General features: G+C 43.5%; 1 protein-coding gene across 1 annotated transcript; it reads right to left on the reverse strand.

Annotated features, from left to right (window-relative positions):
• Positions 1-4,774: 4,774 nt before the first annotated feature.
• Positions 4,775-20,914, reverse strand: LSM6 (LSM6 homolog, U6 small nuclear RNA and mRNA degradation associated). The gene is made up of 4 exons (XM_058666792.1): positions 20,760-20,914; positions 14,001-14,104; positions 7,033-7,146; positions 4,775-4,863 (listed from the first exon to the last, which is right to left on the reverse strand). Exons 2-4 carry the CDS (start codon positions 14,092-14,094, stop codon positions 4,829-4,831), a joined length of 243 nt encoding a protein of 80 aa, XP_058522775.1. The 5' UTR covers positions 14,095-14,104; positions 20,760-20,914; the 3' UTR covers positions 4,775-4,828.
• Positions 20,915-21,184: the final 270 nt, after the last annotated feature.

The following is a 21,184-nucleotide window of genomic DNA, read 5'->3' on the forward strand; positions in this document are numbered from 1 at the left end:
AAATGTATATATGCATATGTTTACCTATATACCCATTGATCTTGTGTTTTGCATGAAGGCTGCCTTATATAAGAGAGAACATAAGATACGTCCTTTTGGGATTGGCTTATTTCATTGAGCATACTGGCCTCTACTTGGGACCATTTGATTGCAAATGGTAGAATTTCATTCTTTGTAATGGCTGAGTAGTATTCCACAGGATAGATACACCACGGTTTCTTTATCCATTCCTCTTTTGACAAGCATCTGGGTTGTTTCCATGTCTTTGCTACTGTACACTGTTGTAAATACAGGATTGCAGATCACTTTCTTGTATGCAGATTTCATTTCCTTTGGATATAGTCCCCGAACTGGGATAGCTGGGTTATAAGGTAGATCAATTTCTAGTTGTCGCAGCATTCTCCATACTGGCTTCTACAGTGGCTGCACTAGCATACATTCCCACCAACAGTGAAGCTGAGTACCTTTTCCCCCACATCCATACCAGTAGATTTGTTAGTTGAACTCTGAATGTAGGTCAGTCCAACTGGAGCTAAATGGAACCTCAATGTGGTTTTTATTTGAATTTCCCTGATAGCTAAAGACCCTGAACATTCAAAAAAAAAAAAAATAGAAAATGACATTAAAAGATGGAGAAACTTACTATGTTCCTGGGTTAGAAGGATCAACATCAACAAAATGTCCATATTACTGAAAGTAATATATTCAATCAATCCCAATCAAAATCCCAATAGCATTCTTCTCAGAAATAGAAAAAACATAAAAATTTATCTGGAAACACAAGAGACTGAGAATAGCCAAAACAATCCTGAAGAATAAAAATCAAGCTGGAGGAATCCCAATTTAAGACACATTACAGAGCAGCGGTCATCAAACAATCTGGTGCAGGTACAGAAACACAGAAGATCAATGGAACAGAACAGAAACCCCAGAAGGGAGCCCACACATGTATAGCCAACTAATCTTTGACAAGAAAACTGAAAACAATTCGGGGAAAAAGCCTGGTCTCTTCAACAAATACTGTTGGGAAAATTGGATAGCAGCCGGAAGAAGCAGCAGGAAGCAAGATCACTAGCTATCACCTTATAAAAAAAATCAGCTCTAAGTTGATCAAGGACCTAAATCTACGAACAGAAACCATCCATTATAGAGGAAGGCATAGGAAGCGTTCTGCAAGATACAGGCGCAGGCAAAGACTTCTTAGAAGGTACCAAAAATACAGGCTGTCAAAGCCAAAATAAACAAATGAGATTATATCAAGTTAATAAGCTTCTGTACATAAAAGAAATGATCAACAAAGTGAAGAAGCAACCAACAGAATGGGAGAAAATTTTTGCACAGTACACAGCAGATAGGGGACTACTAGGATTTACAAAGAGCTTCCAAAACTCAACAACAGTAAAACAGCCTTGTGAAAGAATGGAAGCAAACGAACATTTTTCAAAAGTATAATTACTGAATTCTCCATCACTGCTGTAAATTCTGTTAAGACTTTGATTTGGTATCAACAGTGGACAGTGATTGGGAATACTGGATACACTGCTCCTTGATCCAAACAATTGGCCTAAGAGTTTGTTGAACCCACCACAGATTTCAAGATTTTTGACACCAAAACATCTTTCCAAATCACTTTTTCTACACTTTCTAAATTCTCTTGTAGTCTTGCACACATGCTGGCTAAGCAGACTCTCCAACAACACGTCAAAGCCAGTCAGCCAACAGCAGAGACACCCAGTTGCGTTGCCAGGTATTGGCACAGACAGGCAGTATTAGTTGGAGTTAAAAGTATAGCTGGATATGCAGAGCCAAGATGTCTTGACTCCAACTTTTTTTTTCCTTTTTTAAGATTCATTTATTTTTACTAGAAAGGCAGATTTACGGAGAGACAATGATCTTCCACCCACTAGTTCACTCCTCCCATGGCCGCAATGGCTGAAGCTGAACCAATCCAAAGCCGGGAGCCACGAGCTTTTTCCAAGTCTCCCATGCAGGTGCAGGGTACCAAGACTTTGGAATGTCCTCAGCAGCTTTCCCAGGCCATAAACAGGGAGCTGGAAGGGAAGTGGAACAGCTGGGACAGGAACCCATATGGGATGCCACCCTTGCACCAGCGTGGCAGACCCATGACTCCAACTCTCACGGGCAGTCTAGCTCAACTGTGACTGGGGCAACTTGGATGCAGGCAGTCAAAGGTGAGCTGCCAAGCACAGTCTACCCAAATACGTAAGCATGGGTGGGGCTGGGATTGTGGAGAAGGGAGACCAACAAAAACAGCCTTTGTCTTCCTCTCATCAGCAACTGCTTTTCATGGAGAAGAGTGATTAGTGCAGTCTGCCCATGAAGAAGAGCTGGGAACACAGCCTCAGCTCATCTGCTCTGAGGACAAAGGTCAGGGCCACAATAGGTGGAAGCACAGATGGGACCTTCTGCCCAGACTGCTGGACTGAGGTTACTCGTGAGTCACCCCCCCAGAGGGTGCTACTATTTTATTCTTAGAGACCATTGTAGCCTCTGGGTTGTAACCTTTCTGCAGCAAGTCTAGCATGCTGCCCTGTTTTAGGTCTTAGGGAAATCCATGAAGCATTTGTTGCTATTTATCACATAATGAAGCACTCCTAGCATGCATTCCATCCATACCACCTTGAATGCAAAGCTTAAGATATAAACCATCTCTCAATAACATTCCCTTTCTGGATGCTGAGATGAGAATCTTACCACATTTCTGCCATCTGTATTTGTACTTGTCAACAGCTCTGTTTGGGGACAAACAGTTTCAAAGTAAGAATCAATTCAATTTGTTGGAGGATTAGCCAAGGACTAGCTCAAAGACCGAAACAGAATGTGATGTCAGTCTAACAATCAAGCACAAATTTGTTTCTCCCTAAACATTCTATTTTGCCACAGCCAGGGTTTGGGGGTGGAGGGTGGGTGGGGGGAGAAAAAAGCTACAGGAAAAGTGTATTTACCCAAGTGCAAAATTCTTCAACATAGTATAAATGTCTTTGCTACAAAGCAATTGGAAATCACTCACTGACCTCTAGGAGTCTACAGTTTAGGAATAAGTAATGTTAGCATTTACACTTTGTTTCACAGTTCTACCATGAGAAGTGGATACACAGGGGACAACTTAAGCTGGTCCAAGTGCATAATATAGTCCTTTATTACCATAAAATGGTAGCACTTCCCAAAATCGATCTTGATTAGAAATAGTTCCATGGTTGAAAACACTAGTCTGCCGAAGAGCTATTAAACTGGAGAGATGGCAAGGGGAAAATAAAGACGTGCACACCAACGGGGTCAGAGAGGAAGTTAGCAAAAATAGGAAGCTACAGATTGGTGGGAGATAACCATGGAATTGCTTCTGTAGATGGCTGATGTGAGAGAGTGAAAGGACACAGTAACCTGGCAGCCACACATATTCTACAAAACAAATGAGCACACGTATGCTCCACTAGGAGGACATCCATTTTCTCCTTAAGAGAAGTCATTTATAACAGAGCAAATTGGTGATTTGTACTTACCGCTTGGGCCCTTTTCAAGCCCCTGTCGAGGAGTGATAAATTATTGAAGCATAGCATAAAGTGTTGTATTTTCCGTGTGCACATAGCAAAACCTTGTGAAATGTTGCTGTTCACCTTTCCCGAGTTACTAATTAAAAAATAATTGTTTCCAATTACTCTCTGATCTTTTAAAGAAAAGCAAGATGAAACATGACACATTCAGCACCCACACCTTCCCTGTCTCCCTCCCCACATTCTTCCCACTGGGCCATTGTTTCATATCCCACTGCTGCTGTTGGCTTCTTCCACAGAAATTGTTTGGACTGGGGAGGGAGGGAGGAGGAAGGCCACAGGACGTTCACACAATTGTCCGCTGTTCATTCAACTCCAGGACCCAGGATCTATTTGCTGTTCCTCATGCCAGCGTCAAAGTGCTCAGAGAATGGAGCTGGGCTGTGGGAAGCTCATTAATAAACCCTGAGAGCCCTTACAGCAGGAGTCACATGGCCCGAAGGGGCTGCCCTGCGCACAGCACCCCGAAAGCCTGGTGCAGTGCTCGGGACAGTGCACCCGCCAACACAGCTCTAACACAGACTAGGCAGAGAGGAGACATTCCTTCCCAGCCATAGCTTAGCAACTGGAGCCTGAGTAGGTTCAGAAACTCCAGGCTTCACTGGAATCGGACTGCCAGCCAGTGTGCACAGAATGGCTCCTGTTGTAAGGTGTGTGACAGCTGAGGGGTGAACGCTGATGCCAGGGTAGCTGGCAGGGAGAGAGGGTAGCGAACTTACGAGCTCACTGCTGACCTCTACCCAGCACAACGCCATCTTCTGAGGTGCTCCTACCCTCCTGGCGGGCCTACTTCTTTGGTGGCAGCGGCACTGTCACACGGCTGATGCTGTTTTCTGAGTGACAGAAGCAGGAGCTGGGTGTTGGGGCTGCTTTCTATGGCATCCCACTGAACCTGGGTGCCTTTCAGAACACTTCCACCCAATGGACCCCAGCTGAACAGGCACTGCAAATCAGTCAAATGAGACTGCTTTGTTTTTTTAATCCGTTTAGCATTCTGAACATTGCAACAGAAGTAAAATGACTGAAACTTAAATTCTAAAGAACTTTTCACAATTAATTCCACAGTTTTATACATTTATCTTGCTTGCATGTCAGTGAAAAATCACTAACTATTATGAAACCAGGACAAATGACATCACAAAAGAGCCGAAATGATATCACTTAAGAGCTAAAAAAAAAAAAAAAAAAAAAAAACAAATAAAAAAAACTTCATAAAATATACATCCTGCTCTGGAAGGACTGCTTTCCATGTTTCTTCACATTCTTCTCTTCTGTGTACTTATGTACAACACTGAAAAAACAAAAACAAAACAAGCTGAAAATCAAATCTGCTCCTAAGATTCCAAGCAGTAAGTTTAAACAGCAAATAGGTTTTGGGGTTTCCATCTCTGCAAATGTGAACGAACTTTCTAGATCATACAATGAACCAATTCCAGACCAACTGTAACACCAATCGTACGACTTTAGACCTGCGTGTGGTGCAACATGGCCTTAACCTTGTCTAGGTACCAGACTGAATTGTAAACTGTGATCAGAAAAAAAAAGCTTCCTGGAAGTCCCTGGAATGTGAGAATGCTTTATAATGAGAAGTTTAGTAACTGCACTTTGAGGAATGTGAATCAGTAAATCTCCCAGGCTAGATTTCACATGAAGAATAAATATTTCCATCCACCTTCTCAATATAAATGCTAAACTTGCTGTTGACGTTTTTAACTCAAAGAGAATACATGGCAGCTGAGGTGTTCTGTTTCTGAGACATCCATGTTCTTTGTCTGAGTTCCCTGCTAAAATTTCAACGTTGGACATTATCCAAACTACAGTCTGCATACAGGGCACATGCGAATATAAGCAGAAGAAAAGGCTGGCTCACTACCTAGGGACCTCTCTGACAGCTTTGTTCACAGAAGGCAGCACGGGCCAGTCAAGGCAGTCAGGACCCTCCTGACCAACCAAGATGGAAACCTGGGAGGCGAAAGGTGACTGTTACTAATTACATCACAGAATAAACTAAGAACAGTCCAGGAGCCTCCAGTGTATGAGGCTCCAGGTACACTGCCCCTCACCATTCCCAGAACTTGGCCTTGACTGCTGTCTTATCTCCTCTCAACAGTCTGGAGAGGGGGGCAAGACCATAACATTTCCCAGGAAAATGAAAAAGTCAAGAGCGATATGGAAAATAGGAGAAGAAATTCTACACATTAGAAGTACTAAAAAGCAATCAAAACATACATGCATTATGCTATGAAGAAATATGATGCCATAAAAACAGAAGATAGACTATCCATTATAAAAGTCAGGATGTTTATTTCACAGTGAAGGGATCCGGCTGTTAGGCAAGCTAAAACCAGAAGTGAAGAAATCAACAGAAAATTTGAATTCAAGAATCTCAGAGTTCCATTCAGGGGATCAAAAAGTGGGGCTCAGTCTAGGAATAATTCTCCTAATTTTAGCATTTTCTATTTCTGCCCCAAATCCACATGACTTGACTGATAATCTAGGTTTTTAAACCAAGTACCTGGGCTCGGCAGCGTGGCCTGGTGGCTAAGGTCCTCGCCTTGATCCCATATGGCTGCTGGTTCTAATCCCGGCAGCTCCACTTCCTCTCTATCTCTCCTCCTCTCAGTATATCTGACTTTGTAATAAAAATAAAATAAATCTTTAAAAAAAAACAAAACAAAAAAACTAAGTACTTAAAAATATCCAAAAAAGGGCCTGGTGGGGTAGCCTAGCAGCTGAAGTCCTTGCCTTGCATGTGTTGGGATCCCATATGGACACTGGTTCTAATCAGCTCCCTGCTTGTAGCCTGGGAAAGCAGTCGAGGACAGCCCAAAGCCTTGGGACCCTGCACCTGCGTGGGAGATCTGGAACAGGCTTCGGGATCCTGGCTTCAGATTGGCTCAGCTCCTGCCGTTGCAGCCACCTGGGGAGTGAATCAATGGACAGATCTTTCTCTCTGTCTCCTCCTCTCTTTATATCTGACTTTCCAAATAAAAAGAAAAAAAATCCACAATAAGAACAGCAATGTATTAGCTGTTTAAAAAAGTCAAATAACTTCAGAACATGGTTCTGACTGTGCCATGTTGGCCAAGCTAAGGGATACAGATCTCCACAAAAGCACGTAAACATTTAATACAGAAGGGACAACAGAACTGGCTAGGGAACCAACAATAGAGAGATGGTGTTTAGTCTTACAATTCCAATTTCAGACTGTGAGAGGAAGATTATGTGTTGGAAGACTAAAAGAGAGTAGATTCAAGAGAACAGGGGTGTGGGTCAGTAAGGCCTTGCAGAGACAGGGAGGGAAGGAGAGAATTTCTAGTTTCATAATTCCTAGAAACATACAAATAGCACTGCTGCCAGCATTTAAAGCTACGAATAAAACATAAAAATAGGCGGTGTTGCTTCTCAACAAAGACGCTTCCTGGGGGTGGTGTGCAGGTGTGCAGGGAAGGAGTATTACCATTGTTTCCTCGGATAAATGCGTCCCCATACTTATTCTTCAGCTGCCCATTGACGTATTCTTCTGTCTGCTCCAGGGCTATATTCATGTAGCCATCCAGGCAAGCCAGGACCCCTGGATGGGTTAGGTCAAGAAGAAGACATTCAAAGCATGTAAGAGTTGAAAATTACAGAGCACATCACAGAGCTGACAGCCCCTTTATTCATTAGCTCTTAGGCGCTCAATGCAAAAATTCACACTGTACATGAAACCCACTGGACCTAAGCACAAAATAATTCTTTATCCTCTGCCGACCTAAATGAAGGTTGGGGAGTGTGTGAGAAGTAGGCACCCACCACCATCAGGACAAACAACAAACCATCCCTTCCCTCACGGCATGTAGGTTCATACACAGCAACTCGGAAAACCTTTACCAAAGTCACCAAATAAGAATATGCCTACTAAAATTGCACTCTTTGAAGTCTAAGGACAGGAATGGACAACTAATTATGCATGAACAAATCATCCTCAGATCCTGTGGCACTTCTCACTTTCGCCACTGAGTGAAATAGGGTCTGGCAGGTTGATTTCACTATTTCACAATCTCTACTGCAGCAGATGAATGCACTCCAGGGTTAAGTGGAAGTCTCCACAATCTGTTAAAATAATACAAGAGGAGGCAGCAGGTGCTCCTGAAAGAACATCTTAAAACTGCGACTCAGAGAGAAAAGCAGCTTGAGAATGCAAGGCAACATATTGCATCCTAACACATCCCATTCGGTGTTACTACAATTAAAATAACTCCAAATCAAAACTAATGGAGATGCCAGTGGCGAAAACCCTTCTGGGGAGCTTTCAAAGAAACAGTTTGTGCAAATCTTTCTAATTGTGTTATGTTTGTATAAATTCTGCAAAAATTTGACCCTATGATTTTTTTAAGACAAAAATCTGCAATCTTGTAACACTTAAGTCTCTAAAGTGGCATTTTCTAGAAGGGGAAAAAAAAATAAAAACAAGCACAGATCTGATTTGATTAGCCAAGTCAATCGTTTCATTTATGTTAACTTCATTAATATGCTCCGCACTCTCTGCCTCTGCCCCCATTATCCTCTAAACAAAAAAGTTTCTTTTCAAAACTGTGTGTGTAGAACGACAGCACTAGACATTCATCTAACAGAATTCTGCTGGAAGCTATAAACTTTCAAAGAACCAGAATACACTGTGAACAGTTTGTAACAAATATTTCTTAGCAAAAGAAAGCTCAAAATACAAGTTGAGTTTGCTTCCTGCTGTTTCCTTTTACATCTAAGCCACAATCAGAAATGAGCAAGAAACCTTTAAGACATGGCGTGTAAATATGTCTGAAGATTAATTAAAACAAAATAGACTGCTAATGTCTATTAGCAGCAAAAGCTTAAAGACAACCAACCTGTCAGGGTTAGATTTCCACCCTTCTCCCTTCCCATGGGGATACACTATAGCTTAGAGAAAACAAAAGGTTTTCTTTAAATCTAAAGAGAAACTGGTATGAGAACTGCAGGCTTTAAAAACACTATTTAACCATCAAATTAGCACACCCTTTGGAAGGTGTGAACAGTGGCTTCATCTCCTGAGTAAACAAAGAAACCAAAACAGAAACAGGACACTGCTTGTTGTCAATTACATTGGGAAAGATGAATGAGAGACCATCTATGGGGGGTGGGAACTCAGGAATGACAGGCCTGTGCCCCGTGGAAGGTCACTTGGCCCCAGTGACTCAGGCCTACCCCAAGGAACTCCCTCCAACAGAGATCCTAGGAAAAGCGCTCAAGACAGATGTGCAAAAGAGATGTTCCTTACAGCCCAAACTGGTAAATGTCTAAGTGCCCACTAACTGGAAATTGGTTTAAAACAACAACAACAAAAACACATGGTCCACCCATACACAGGATTCTAATGTGACCATTAGAAATCTCTGGCTTGTTATAGAACTAAATTTTTCTTTTAGCATAGGTACTTCAAAAAAAGTTTATTTTGTTGTGGAAAATTTTTTCTTCCAATTTGTGGGAAATGCATTCTATGAAAAATTGATGGGTGGATTTCAAAGTTTTTGGCAGCAAAATCAACTCACACTTTTTCCTCTACTGTCTGATTTTAAAATTCCTAAATATAAAGCCAAGCTGAAGCATGTACCACCTTAATAAAAAGCACATTTTGGGAGAATCAAGATGGCAGAATAGGGTAAGGACACGTTTAAACCGACAGAAAAACACTTAATTAGTATGAAGCAGAAAGGACATATTTCAGGAAATAGGAAAGGACAGAGCAACAGCAGAGGGGTACCTGGAAACTGACAGACACAGGAAAGCAGTGGGCACAGCAGTGTGGTGTTGCAGTGACTGATACTCCAGCAAGGCGATCTGAACTCCACCAACAACCAGGTTCCACCCGGAGCACATCTGGTAGCCTCAGACCTGACGGCCAGCAGATCAAGAACTGTAGTGGTGGTATGTCAGGCGCCATTTTGCGCACTGTGGCAACAGCTTTGGGACTGCAGGGGACAACAGTGAACTGCACATGTGCTGAGCTCGCGAGAATTCAGAGTTCCGTGGATTGCACTGGTCCCGCAGGAAAATAATACCAACTGTGGCATCGTGCCGGCCAAAATAGGTCTGTGTGGCACCCAAACCTAACGTCCAACAGGTTCCAAAAGGATCAGCACCACCAATAACCTAATTATATAGGACACCTGGTGCCTCGCTAATCCTGGGACCTGCTTCAACCAGCAGTGGGAGAAAGGTTAGAGACAATGGTGCAGCCTCAGCACAGGATCACATGACGTGGAGAGTGGTGAGCCAGGAGCTGGGGCTGTGCAGACCATGGTGGAAATCTGACACAAGAACCCAGACCTGGAACTCGCTGGAGGTTGTGGTACAAGTGGCTGCAAGCAAAAAGTTGTGTACCAACTGCAATAAGTAAATAAAATTGAACTGCAGACCTGAGGTTGACAGAGCTTAGAAACCTGACTGAAGGAGAAGACTCTGCTAACCAGAAGTACAATGACCAAGAACAAAAGAAGAGACAAAGGCACAATGAATATCACCAAAAACTCCCCTGCAAAGGAGCAAAACCCTATGCCAACCCTAGAGTTAACTGAGGAAGACATCAAAAAAATGGGGGACACAGAATCCATAAGAACTCATTTTAAAGATTCTGATCAACAATGAGAAGCTCATGCAAAAGTTCAAAGAATTTAAGGAAGCAACAAAGCAAATCAAGACTGGTATATCAGAAATTAAGAAGACAGTACAGCAAATTAAAAGTACAGTGGAGAGTCTTCAAAATAGAATGAAGCAAGCAGAAGAATGAATCTCAGAATTGGAAGATATTTCCTATCATCAGGGGAAGTACACAAAAAGCTGGAAGCAGAGCTGGATCAGGCCAAAAAAAGTATTCAAGAATTGAAAGACACTATTAAGAGGCCAGAATTAAGAGTTATGGGAGTCCCAGAAGGTGCAGAAAGAGAAGCTGAGTTTGCAAGTATATTTAATGAAATAATAAAGGAAAATTTCCCTAATCTGGAGAAAGAATTGAGAAACAAGATCCAGAAGGGGCACAGAACTCCCAACAGGCTTGATCAAAAGCGATCTTCGCCACGACATATAATCAAGCTCTCTTCAATTGAACATAAGGAAAAGATCCTTAAATGTGCACGTGAAAAAAAATCAATTGACATATAAAGGAATGCCAATTAAGCTCACAGGAGATCTCTCACAGGAAACTACAGGCAAGAAGAGAATGGAGTGACATATTCCAGATTCTAAAAGCAAAAAATTGTTGGCCTAGGATAACATCCAGCAAAGCTTTTCTCGTCTTTAAAAATGAAATAAAATTCTTCCACAGTCAAGAAAAGCTAAAAGAACTGGCCTCTTTCAAACCTGCACTACAAGTGATAGTTCAAGATGTTCTCTTGACAGAGAAGAGAAATAGCACCCAACAAAACCAAAGGCAAATGGGAAGATCATCCCAGTAAAATGACAACAGAAAACTAAACCAATGAACAACCCATTCCTAAAATGACAGGACCAAAGTAACATCCATGTATATTAAACTCTGAATGTAAATGGCTTAAGCTCAATCAAACGTCATAGATTAGTAGACTGGATTAAAAAACAAAACCCATCTGTTTATTGTCTGGAGGAGACACACTTCAACAAAGATCAGCAGAAACTATATCACATGGGTTTTGTTGTTTTCTGTTGGTTTCATCTCTTCAAAACACTTTCTTTGGATTAAATCATTCAATGACACAGAGATCATTTTCTTCAAGAAGGTTCTTGATTTTCATTTCCTCAGCTACACATTAGTCGTTTAATAGCATGTTATTTAACTTCTTGGTGTTATTAATTTTTTTTTCTCCCTGATGTTGATTTTGTTTTGCGGCTCATCATTTAAGGGTATATATAGTAGCCATGTAATGGAGACTGTCATATGTAGTAACATGTTATTTAACTTCATGGCATTGTAAATTTCCATTTTTCTTTCTATTGTTGATGTTGTATCATGACTTTTCATTTAAGGGGATGTACAGTAGCTGTGAAATGGAGACTAACATCCAGATGTGAGGATGCAGTGTGGCATGCATCTCTACTTCCAGACAAAGATGGACTTACAATGAAACTGTTTACTATATCTTGACAATAGGATGCTGGACTCTCTGCCATTGTCCATGCCCACAATGATGGCCATATGACTGAGTATGAAGAACTCTATGTTAGTAATGATATAGAGGAACTTGGTGCGGGGGGAGGAAATTGGGGAGGGGATAAAGGAATATGGAGCTGTATCATAAAATGATAGCAATAATAATAAAATGTAAAAAAAAAATACAAAGCACATTTCCTCTAAAGAATTCAGACAAAAAGAGCATGCTGATTGAACTCCTCAAAAAGTGGGTTCTGAGACCACAATGAACAGTACATCCCATCCTAATTAACTGTGAAGTACTCTCAAGTCCTAGAAGTTCACGGTTGAGAAGCAAAACACAAAGTTCATCTCAGTATTCATAATGAATTCATTAGTTTGATTGTAAAAGTCAAAATAAACTGGGTTGATGTTAAAAAACTGAATATGTGATTAATGTTAGGAGATTAAAGCACTCCATAAAAATATCCCAGTGACCTCTTAAGCCTGAGTCTGAATTCTAGAATGCCCCCTTACTAGGGGGGACAACCGAGCAAAGACCTTGCAGGCTTTATGTGAAGAGAAGCCACATATTGATCACAGAGTAAATAAGCCCTCAATAGTTAGGACTGTATACATGGGAAAAGCTGTCACAGCTCAGAAAAAGCCAAAAAAGAGCCCCCAAAGTGAGTCAGGTTTCTTTATTAGTGACATTTTCTAGGTAATTTAATCTTTTTTTTTTTTTAAAGATTTATTCATTTTTATTACAGCCAGATATACACAGAGGAGGAGAGACAGAGAGGAAGATCCTCCGTCCAATGATTCACTCCCCAAGTGAGCCGCAACGGACCGGTGCGCGCCGATCCGAAGCCGGGAACCTGGAACCTCTTCCGGGTCTCCCACGCGGGTGAAGTGTCCCAATGCATTGGGCCGTCCTTGACTGCTTTCCCAGGCCACAAGCAGGGAGCTGGATGGGAAGTGGAGCTGCTGGGATTAGAACCGGCGCCCATATGGGATCCAGGGGCGTTCAAGGCGAGGACTTTAGCCACTAGGCCACGCCGCCGGGCCCGGTAATTTAATCTTAATTTGAAACCGTAAGAATACAGTAAAACGCACACACATCCCACAGTATGTGGGGCAGGTCTGTATCCTTACTGCAACACCAGCGCTGGATCCCAGCTCCATCCCCTGACTCCCTCTGGAGAGCTTCAGGAACTGAGTCTCTGCCAACCCTACGGGACAGCTGGACTGCCTTTCCCAGCTACCAGCTTGATCCTGGCACAATCCTAATTGTTGTGGACACCTGAGGAGTGAACCAGTGGGGGGTGGCTCTTTGCCTCCCACACATTAAAAAAAAAATGGGTGGAATTTTTTTTTAGAAATTTATTAATTCATTTGAACAGCAGAGATAGCGATCTCCCACACTGATTTACTCCCCAAACGGCAGTATCAGCCAAGATTGGTTCATGCTGAAGGTGGGAACCAGGAAGTCTGCCCAGGTATCTCACGTGTGGGTGATCTTTCACTGCCTTCCTAGGCACAACAGCAGGGAGCTGGGTTAGAAGTGGGGGAGGAGGAACTCGAACTGGTGCTCAGTTTAAGCTGCTCTAACTACAGTGACAAACCCTGACATACAATTTCAAAACCTTCCTTCCAGTAACTACAGAAATATCATAAGCTCTTTAAAAGAACTTTCTCCATAAGAACCAAAAGGCAACTTTGGATTAATGTTATATTAACATATCAAAATAGTTGCTTGCCAATCTGGAATACTTAAGCAAAAAACAAATGCCACTATACCAAGGTGCTCTTCAGTAAGCACTTTTTCAAGCCTGAGTTGACTGCAATTCCCTGGCGAGTCCCAAAGAACTAGATAGGCCCGATCTCAAGGCTGAGACAAGAGGGAGCAGTTACACACTCTGCTACCACAGCTGTCCCTCTACAAGGAACCACCTCTGGGTGCACAGCCAATCAGAAAGCAGCGATGGCCAGGTCTGAGTCCTGGCCACCCATATAGTGAAGACACAGACTGAGTTCCACACTCCTGGCTTCAGCTAAGAAACCAACTGGTGCAGGCATCTGGGGAGTAAGCCACCAGACAAATAATCTCTATCTGTGTCTCTCTCATTCTTTCAAGTAAAAATAAATAAAAATTATTTTAAAAAAAGGAAGCATCTGAGAGATAGAAAAAAAAAACTAAGCAAAAAAAAACTGTTGCTGCTGGTGCTTTTCTGGTCCACTGGGTATATTTAAGAGGTTAATAAAAATCAGTAAGCCACATTTACTTATTTAGTTACACTAGTGAGGATGCAACGTGAAAATATTACCTCGATAATCCACTCCAGAATTTAATTTTACCACAACTGGTCGTCCGATGATTTGCTTTAAGAAGTCACTAGGGGTTTGCTTGCGCAGACTCATTTTAACTCTCCTGAACAGAAACGAGAAAGGGAGGAACACATGTAAGACCAAAGTTACATACTCAACAGAAGCCCTGGAAGGTTCTAACATGGTTCCAGGAAATCAAGTATGAACGCATCGCGTATGAAAACTCACTACAGGACAGCTAACATGTTTTTTCAGTACTGAGCCATTAGCCAAGTGTTTACAAGCATCACACAGCCCCACCACTCCCACCTAACCCAGACCCAACAAACCTAGTGACTTGTCTCATCAGAAACAGCTGTTTACAGAGCACCAACTCTTGTCACTTGTCACCATGGCCTCACATATTATTACATCCTTTACAACCACTGCCACTTCCACCCAACACTGAGCATTCTTCTCGTTATAAACACTACCAAATTTACTATTTATGGGAACCCTGGGGAGAAGGTCTTAAAAAATCCCCACTATGCTGAAAAAATAAAGATACAAAGAGATTTGTCCTAAACTGTGATGAAACCGAAACCTGGTGAAACTGCCAAACTTAAATCAGGCCTACTACATGGGTTATACTGGGCAGAGCTGGTACATTCAGCTCTCCAAACAACTGCAGCTGCGCTTGGAAGCTGCCACTCGTGTCCACTCAATGCCAGCACCTTTCCAAGCACATTACCCCACTTAAGCCTATTTTTACCCTCAGCTTACAGATGACAAGACATAAAAAGCAAAATATCTTACTCAAGTTAACATGGCTGGCAAGTAGACAGCCAGCCCATGCTCTAAAGTTCAGCATTAAATAGTCTTTTGAAAGTTGCTAATGTACCCAGATTCTGAAGTACTTGATTATGATTATTGCAAATATGTGCTCTAAAAATAATTTGAAAGAAGTCTTGCAATTCAAAAATAGGAATTTGAAATACATGGAATCCCATGCTCATACTAGTCATATCAGACATGCAAAACTGTTCATCATTCCTTCAAAACTGTTACAGAACTCTAGGTCTAAAACTCATGGTAAGGGGTGGGTATTTGGCCTAGTGATTAAGATGTGGTTTAGGATGCATACATCCCAAGTCTGAGCGTCTGGGTTCAACAGCACATTTCAGCTCCTGACTCCAACTTTTTGTTAATGCAGGTCCTGGGAAGCGGTGGTGATGACTCAGGAGGCTGCATTCCTGCCACCGACGTGAGAACTAGTCCTGGCTTTGGCCTGTATAGTCTCTGTCACTATGGGCATGTGAAGAGGGACCCAGGGCCTGGCACTGTGGCATACCTGAGAAAACCACCCCCTGCAATGCCGGCATCCCCTATGGGTACAAGTTCCAGTCCGGCTTCTCCACTTCAACACAGCTCCCTGCTAATGGCCTCAGAAAAACATCAGAAGACGTCTCATGTGTTTGGGCCCTGCCATCGACATGGGAGACACAGATGAAGCTCTCGACTTCAGTTTGTCCTCGCCCTGGCTGTTGCAGCTCTTTGGGGAGAAAATCAGCACTTACAAAGCCTCTCTTTGTGGGCTCAGCAGTGTGGCCTAGTGGCTAAGGTCTTCGCCTTGATCCCATATGGCCGCTGGTTCTAATCCCGGCAGCTCTACTTCCTCTCTATCTCTCCTCCTCTCAGTATATCTGACTTTGTAATAAAAAAAAAAAAAAAAAAGCCTCTCTTTGTAACTCTCCATTTCAAATAAGTCTTTCTTATATAGTACCAATACAGCCCAAGATTTAAATATTAATATGGATACATTCTTTTCAGGACTCTTGAAGTTGGTTGTACTTAATCAAAACATTCACTGAATATCCTTCCACTGAACAACCACTGCTTACTGGTTTCCAAAGACATGCACTCAATCTTCTCCATTCGGGTTTAATACCATTGCTTGGTGATATTCTCAAAGTGGATATGTGCTGGGTTACTGGCTTTCCGTTTGTTCAATAAAGACACACATGTGTGGTGATCAAGAAAATTCAAAATTAAATGCTACACAGCAAGCGGCTAAGGACTGCTGCATCCATAAGGAAAATCTGAAAGCATCTTTAAGGGACATGAATAAATAAAAATGATCATAATTGCAATATAATTTTTTTAAGAAAAGCTCATTTTATTTACATAAAATGAAAAACACAGAAGCTCTCATTTGAACCATCTATATCATTTTGTCCATAAGGCTTGAAAGATTTTGTAAAATGTGGCCAACTTGTTATTTCGCTCAGCAAATTTAATTTTTCCACTGTACTGGTACTTTTTTAGTTCTACAGTCTCAACAGATGTCTAAAATTACAATGATTCAGAACTACTAATAATCCACAACCAAGGCCATACGGCAATTCACGTTGTTTTTAACCAAAAAGAAAAATTACAAGGTAAACACTGTAACAGATTCAATACCTTTCATGAGTTTAGTAAAAACAAATCTTCCTATTCATCTTATTTATGTTTGAAACACATGCCGGTTTGTGGTCAGACACTTTTAGGGAGACTGCTAACTTTGCAGGCACAACAGAGGCTCAACTCCTGCATTTTAGGATATTTCCTTAACTGTCATATCACATTATGCGAGTTTCTTCACATACAGTACAATGTACTGGAATGTGAAAACCCAGTTCAGAGAAATCATGAACTACTTCAGTTACTGGTTTAGCATGGAAAAGAAAAAAATTGGAAGAGTTCAAAATCAGTGACAGAATAAGTGTATCAACCCAGTCTGTGAGCTGTTTGACAGTATAAAGTATTTTCAAGATGGTACTAACCTTCAACACCTTTTTAAAAAGCACAAATAAGTTTTGCTAGATTCACCAACAGATAACGCTTCGATTAAGTCTCATCTTTATTCCATCAATCCCTTGTGAAGGCAGTCAACACATCACACACGGGGCACCTGCCAAGAGTCAGGCACACAGGGTTGGGGTTGAACACAGAAGGCACAGCTTTCAGAGTGTACACTCCAGTGGAGCTTAAAAAAGATGAGAACGGAGAAGCTCACAAAGGTTCTATTCATTTGCACCCAACTCCGGCAGAGACAAGCACAAGAAGACTTGTTAAGCCCAGGCCTGGAGATCAAAGGAGGGTTTCTGCAGAAGAAGCCACCCGAGCCACGCTGGAAGGAAAACCAGCCCACCAGCTGAACCCAGAGAAACGAAGGGCCTGTGTGCCTGAAACTGAAGGTCAGAGCTAGCTACACAAGGAAGAGAACAAGCTGTGCAAGGGCACCAGGGCACTGTGACCCAGAGCACAGGCTCCAGCGAGGAGGTCACTTTCCCAGACCTGAACCACGTGGGGATTCTAGTCCCCGAGTCCGGAGTAGGACCCAGGAACCCATCTGCATTACCCTAGCAGATTTTGCCAACAAATTCTGACAAGTACTGTTGTCAGTAACTGGGAGCTGGGGGTGTGAGGAAGAGGAAGGGTGTTTAGGCAGGAACTTCCCTGAGTTCTGTGTTCTGCTTTGGGGAGCTAAGTGCAGAGAAGCCCTGCCACTTAGTTCTGCCGACCAGCGGTGTAGCACCTGGTTGGAGCGGAAACAACCTGTCAAAACTGAAGCTCTTTCATAGCTTTAGTCCTTTACATGGAGCTTTTCTCCCTGGAAAAAACAGTAAAGTCACACAAAGGACAAAGCACCAACAAGCTTCTCCTTTGTCCTCCAGATCACCTGCATTCTGCTAGAATCTCTTGATGGAAAAAAAAGTTTAAGCTATTGGGATGCACCATGGTTGCCTCAAACACATTTTACACACCACTTTGGGAGAGCCGTATCTTTTACATTAGTCTTCATTAGGCTTCCTTGGTACTCCGTGTTACTTAATGACTCGCCCATAAATCCATTTTGTATGAGTAAATTGGTCTTGACACCACAATTTGTCCTATCACTTGGCTCAAGTAATTTTAAGTTTTCATCTTTTAAATGGGGAAAGGCAGAAGGAACAGTTTTGACCATTTCTGAAGCAAGAGATAAGGCTCTTGGACCACGCACACATAAGGAGAAAAGCCTTTCCCTTCCGCAGGGTGACCTTGCTAACACTTCCCCCTTCAACATGAAAGCCAGCGTCATCATCCATGCCTCGGTCTCCCCTGGTGCCTGTGCAGTCTTGTTTTAAAGCACCTATTTCATAAATGCTATGGGGGTAAAGGCAGTGCATCTCCCATCAGAAGTTACTACGGGGTCTGCAAGCTACCCTACAGGGGTTTTTTTGTTTGTGTGTTGTCCTGGTAAAAGAATGGACAAAACAGGGACCAAATTTTACTCATCCAGAATCAGGAGTAATTCACAAAGAAAGCCTGTGAGGTGGAAGCCAGGAATAAGGCACACCCCAAGGCCCTAGCCCTTCCAGAGGTGTACACAGCGGCCCTTCTGACTGCGCCCAGGCCATCCTCTTACACCTGCGGATGGGCACAGGAGAGAGCCAGAAGCGGCTGAGCTGGTCAGCCACAGCACTAAGGGAGAATTCTGTCAACCAGGCCAACAGCAAGAAACATCCAGTGTGATTCTGAGTTGCACTGGACAGAAGTCATGAAAACTCCTTATTTCTTGGCAAAGGTTACCAGTGTGCTTTTCCTTAGCGTCACATCCCAAGGAAGTGCAGGGTGGGACTGGCATGCCCACATCTGAGGAGGGCCTGCACACCAAGTGAGAACTGCTCTCTTAAGCACCCCCTGTCCAGCGTGCCTGGCTTTCCTCAGAAGGTGTCCACAGGGGTTGCTGGCAAGGGCCACACAGCGTGCTCACAACACCTTGGTGCAGCCCTGATCAGGCTGTAACTGCCGCTGGCTGACTTGTCTTCCAGTCTGCTCGGAGTTTCCTGGGCCGCAGCATGGCCTTGGTAACTAAGCACACTTCTCCAAGGCCAGTGCCAAGGAGAAGCCCTGTCCCACTAGCACTAGTAATGGCCACAGTGACTAGTATGTCACCGTAGCTTCAACAGCTATTAACTTAGTAACACCTCTACCATTGCCCACCAAATAAGAGAAAGATGGGAGAAAACAAATAGTTCAAGTTTCTTTAGAAGGAAGAGCAGCAGAATCTACAGAAACTTTGGTTGAAAATGCAGATTGCTTAGGCATCCTTGGGTCAGGAATCAACGCAGCTTCTGTTTCATGAAGTTCCTCCCGTGGGCTTGTATCAGACATCTGGAAGTGTCTGACAGAGGGGGTTACTACAGCTGGTCCCGGGCGACTGCCCACCAGAAACAGCCCACAACGCACAGGGCAGCCCCCACTGCAACAGCTCAGCCAGTTCCAAATGTTCACTGAGGCTGAGAAACCCTCCAATAATGCCCCCAAAATTTAAAAAATATTTTCATTCTTCAGTCTTCAAAACAGGAATTTTAAAGAAATTTTCCAGGTGTAGTAAATGAAAAACAAACAGTTCATTCTGATCAATGATGAAGTGTAAGTTTCACCTTACTAGGAGTATCTTATTTCTAGATACACAGAATCTGAAAAGAAAGATCAAGACCTTGAAGGTGTGGCCAGCCTAAATAACAGACTTCTATTCCAGCTTCGAAAATGGCAACTTTTCCATTTGTCAGGGCTTCCGCTATCCCCAACAATTAATAAAACTAACAATCACTGAGCACAAGTCTCAAAGGACAAAGTGCAGGTGACACATTCCGGTCCCGAGAGTGCCACAATTCAGCCGAAGGCTGTCCGATGCCGTGGGAAGGGTACACACTCAGGAGCTGGGAAAACCGAGTTCTGATCCCAGCTCTGCCACCTAATGAGCTGTGACTGGGATAACGCATCTCACACCTCTCCTGGCACCGGGATTCTCCTCTGCAAAATAAGCGAATTACGCTAGAGGGCCATGGAGGGTCAGTTAGTTTCAGCAGTAACTCCCCAAAACACACAGGTGTACACACACACACACACACGCAGCTTCTGAAGACTGCTGTACAAAGTTCAAGCCGGCATAACTGTACCACAAATCACAATGAGACGCCTGTCAGATGGACAGGTTAGAAAAACATTATGGGCTGGTGACCCAGCTATATTAGAATGACATAAACTACTAAAAGATAAAACTACTAAAATATAAACTATTGAAGCGGTTTTTTCGGACAAGTTAGCAACGTGTATGGAGAGCCAAGAAACACCTTATCAGATTACGTAGTATGGAATCTAATAACTTTACTTCTGTTGCGATACTAAAATCAGAGAAGAATTGAAAGAAAAAAAAAAAACCTAGATTTTTTTCCACGTTACGGGAATGGCTAAACAATATATGGGACTCACATGACAGACTGAATGGCCAGAGGCAAATACCAAAAGAGTTTTTAAAGAGAAGTGGAAAACGTTACTGTTAACAAAAGAGGTGGTCTTCGCTGCAGCACAAAGTAGCACAGGTACAGGAAAGAGGCTGTGGGTAGGATGACTACCTTCTCCACTGCACCTTCGGGATTTCCACGTTTCCCCAGCATCACACATGGGGAGCCCCTATCCGCGTCAGGTGCACGTCCGAGTCTCGGTCACCAGACTCGAAATTCCCGCTCTGCCTGCACGCGTGCACGGACAAGCCGCGGAGCTGCGGCGCGCAGGGGACGCGGGTCCAGCTCGCGGCTCCAGCCCCGGCTCCCGGTTCACCTCCCCGCGGCCCTGGGCGCGCTCCGCCAGCCGGGCCGCCCCGGGGACCCGCAGCCGCTCCGGGCACGGGGCACGGCGGGCTCCCCGCGGGGACGCCACCCGAGGCCTCGCGCGGCCGCCCCGCTCACCTCGCAGCCTGGTCCCGAACGCGCACGGCGGGCGCCGCACCAGCCCGGCTTCCACCAACGCTCGCGGCGAAAACCGAAAGCGCCCAGGCCGCGGCACTTCCAGGCTGCAGCCAATCAGGGCTTTCTTGGCTACGGGAGCCCGCGGCGACCGAAAAGGGCAGTCCTCGCCGGCGCGCGCAGATCCGAGAGTCCCTGTTTGTCTGAGGGCAAAATTGGTGCAACTGAGTGAAAGGTCCAGACTTCCGTCTTTGAACACAAAGCCGAACGCTGACGCGAAATAGACCTCCAAAAGCAAACAAAACGGCCAGGGATCCTCTGAGCAAGACCTCCTTGCAGAAGTGTGAGGAGAAAAACCTGCAAATCATAGGAAACTGTGATTTACTGCTGAAACAGTGATGACACGTAGGTAAACAGAAACATCCTTG

The sequence above is a fragment of the Ochotona princeps genome, chromosome 7 (assembly GCF_030435755.1).
Source record: "Ochotona princeps isolate mOchPri1 chromosome 7, mOchPri1.hap1, whole genome shotgun sequence".
NCBI classification, from domain to species: domain Eukaryota; kingdom Metazoa; phylum Chordata; class Mammalia; order Lagomorpha; family Ochotonidae; genus Ochotona; species Ochotona princeps.